General features: G+C 35.3%; 1 protein-coding gene across 1 annotated transcript; it reads left to right on the top strand.

Annotated features, from left to right (window-relative positions):
* The first annotated feature begins 843 nt into the window (after positions 1-843).
* On the top strand, positions 844-3,060 carry LOC111376094 (60S ribosomal protein L24-like). Its single transcript, XM_022999023.1, has 5 exons — positions 844-950; positions 1,853-1,928; positions 2,274-2,375; positions 2,504-2,652; positions 2,745-3,060. Exons 1-5 carry the CDS (start codon positions 940-942, stop codon positions 2,893-2,895), a joined length of 489 nt encoding a protein of 162 aa, XP_022854791.1. The 5' UTR covers positions 844-939; the 3' UTR covers positions 2,896-3,060.
* Positions 3,061-3,402: the final 342 nt, after the last annotated feature.

Genomic DNA, 3,402 nt, shown 5'->3' with positions numbered 1-3,402 from the left:
ATGTCCATCTTTTTGAACAGTAATATCGAAAGGGTAGGGCAAATTTGGAAGAAAAAAGAATTGGCCAGATGGATTTTTTATTTTTTATTATTATTTTATTTATTTTTGGGTTCAAAAGAGAATGCCTTTAGACAAGACAGGACAAATTTGATAAAGAAAAGGTTTGCATTGGCATAGAGTCTAATCCTAGATTTTCTAACTTTGACTGCTTATGGGTAATGACCTGGCTAAATTTATTAGCTTTTCCCTTTTTATGATTGGAAATTTTGGTTCATGTTCTTATTAATGTTTTGAAAATGGATTTGGATATGTATGTTCTTGTTTGGCCCTCATTTTTTGATAATGAAAATGAGTGAAATAATATATTTTTTTAAAAATGAGCGGTTGAAAAAGTAGGAAAAATTTTCGATTTACGTATAATATTATTTTATGAAAGATTGAGTGGTTGAAAATAGGAAAGAGAAAAATAGAATGTAATGTAATTTAATAGGGACCAAAAGGGGGCATATTTCGTTTTTAATTTTTGTGCCAGTTGGATACATAGAAGTTTTGATCGCGAAGGATTAAGAAAAGAAATTATACAAATAAAAAATAATTTTTCAAACAACCAAATAGCACCTTTGCCAACTCGAGCACTTCAAAAGAAACTAGGCGTAGATCGATAGGATTAGAAATAGTAGACACTGATTTGAGAAATCAGTTTTGGGCCATTTATATGCTTCATAAATCAAACTTTAACATCAAGGGGCCCAATCGATAGGCCCATCTTAGAATAACACTATTGGTCCATTAAGATTACATGGATCCTTCTAGGAAAGGCCCAAATGTGAAACGACATCGTATCATGTAAGAAATGGAGCCAAATATTGCCCACTAGGGCTTAGAGTCGGCCATTCCAGGTCTGAACGAAGTGCGGCTAACTCAGCAACTGCACCAACAATGGTTCTCAAGTAAATTTCTCTCTCTCTCTCTCTCTCTCTCTCTCTCCCCCCCCCTCCCCAACCCTCTATACACACACACATCTGTATGTAATTGAATATTCCGAGATGTCTTTATCATAATCGATCTAGAATGGATACACCACTACACCAGCTTTTTTAATTTTTAACATATTTTACATTTAACTGCTCGTGGAATTCAATTGGAGCAGTTTCTTTCTTTCTTTCTTTCTTTTTTTTTTTAATGTCGTAGATTTTCTGCTATGGTAATAGTTTTAGCGGAAATGATAATCTTTCAATGAAGAACTACATGTACCAGGTGATTTACAAAGTTATTATTAAACCATGATTGTTAAGGTTCTAAACAATTGCATCAGAAGAATATAGGGACATGCACGTCTAATTTGGTATAACACTTGTTTTTAAGATGAATCATTTTCGTGGTGTCAAGGCTGTTTTATTTGTTGAACTCTTAGTTTCTATTTGGGATTTATAGGTTACAGTATTCGAATGGATGCTGATGCTGGGAAGTTGAAAATTTGTGATGAAATTGTGGGTCAACTTGAAATTAATTTTTTATTTTTGTCTGAGTACCAGACTGAATAGCCAAACGAAATGATTGGATACTTATTACTTAGCAGACATGATTTGATGTGTTCGTCTGTGATAATACCTGCAACTCTTTTTGTACGTGACTCAACTTTTATGTTGGTTATTAAGAGAAATGGTTCCTCCCTCTCAATTGTGAGTCTAACTTTGATCACCCAAAAATTTCCTGCCTCATTATGATGGATTTTGCTGCTGCAGTTTGTGTATCAATTGATAACTTATGAGCCTTCTATGTAATTGATGTTTGATTTCAGAGTTTTATTCTAACTCAACAAGCTCTCTTATTATTAATATTGGTTAATCAGGACAGAGCTATGTCGCTTCAGTGGAGCCAAGATATACCCAGGGAAGGGTATCAGATTTATTCGCTCAGACTCCCAGGTCAGCTAATATGGTCGTGTTTACAAATTTTTAATATGATATTTTTTCATTTTTCATTTTTAATACTTTATATCAATGTAACTTTTCATTCTTGCAAATCTATACATTTTATGCTGCTTTCATCTCACATCAATCCCTCGTCTTTCGAAGCAGTTTCCGCTCAAATATTTGTGGGTTTCTGTGTTAAATTAACAGTAGGTTTTGTATGGTGAATTAGACTATATTACGAAGAAAAAGAAGTTAAAATCTTTTCAACTTTCCTGTCTAGTCATATTCAATAATGCATAAAAAAATACGTTCTAAAGCAGCTGTGTCACCTTTTTTTTTTTTTCCCTCCATCTCAAGGTCTTCCTCTTTGCCAACTCAAAGTGCAAGAGGTATTTCCACAACCGCCTTAGGCCTGCAAAGCTTACATGGACTGCCGTGTACAGGAAACAACATAAAAAGGTGAATCAAACTCAATAATTCCTTTTGCTTTTATTGTTTTTCCCCTTTCCGTATGTTTCTGTGAGAGATAAATTGGCTTTCTTTGTGGGTCATGGTCTTTTTTTAATTGGTTTCTTACTGATTTATAGGATATAGCTGCAGAAACTGTGAAGAAGAGGCGTCGTACCACCAAGAAGCCTTACTCAAGGTCAATTGTCGGTGCTACCTTGGAAGTGATCCAGAAGAAGAGAGCTGAGAAGCCAGAAGTCAGAGATGCTGCACGTGAAGCTGCTTTACGGTGTGTTGAGAGTTCAAATGTTTGATCATCATCAGTACTCTTGTTAAGAAATTGTGTGTAGAACCATGTTAACATGTAGTATGTTTTCTCAGTGAAATTAAGGAGAGAATCAAGAAAACCAAGGACGAGAAGAAGGCAAAGAAGGCAGAACTGATGTCCAAGACAAAGACTTCTAAGGGTAACGTCCCTAAGGGTGCTATGCCCAAGGGTCCTAAGCTTGGAGGCGGCGGCGGCAAAAGATAAATTGTTTCCTGGCAACTTTCTAATGAATGATATTGGGCGACTGACAATGTTCTGTTCCTATATTGATTTTCTTGTTAACAATTTGATGTGGCTAAATTCTATTTTCTATGTTTTGTGAGCATTAGCTTGAAAGATTTATTTGGCGCGGAGTTCTTTTTTTTTTCTTTTTTCTTTTTTAACGTGAAATAGCGTATTTTCTTTTTTTGATCTGCAAGTGTTTAAGATGAAACCAACATCTCGTTCACATTAGGAGAATATGGTTGCTTTTAGTAGTTGCATTTCTTGGCTTTTAACCTTTGGGGTCATTTCATCAATTTTTATTTAGGTGAGGTTTACTCAATGGGTTTATAAGAACAATATCAGGTACCTTTCTACATGTTGCCCTCAGTGCTTATAGGCTTATAGCACGACTTAGGAGTTCCGTAAGATGAAGTTCAGTGATGGGCGGACAGTAGCGTCATTGGTTCCGAAAAGCAGTGTGGATGGTAGTATATATGGAAAATGCTG

Source organism: Olea europaea, unplaced genomic scaffold (genome assembly GCF_002742605.1).
Source record: "Olea europaea var. sylvestris unplaced genomic scaffold, O_europaea_v1 scaffold1447, whole genome shotgun sequence".
Lineage (NCBI taxonomy): Eukaryota > Viridiplantae > Streptophyta > Magnoliopsida > Lamiales > Oleaceae > Olea > Olea europaea.
This window is presented reverse-complemented; position numbering and strand designations above follow the sequence as displayed.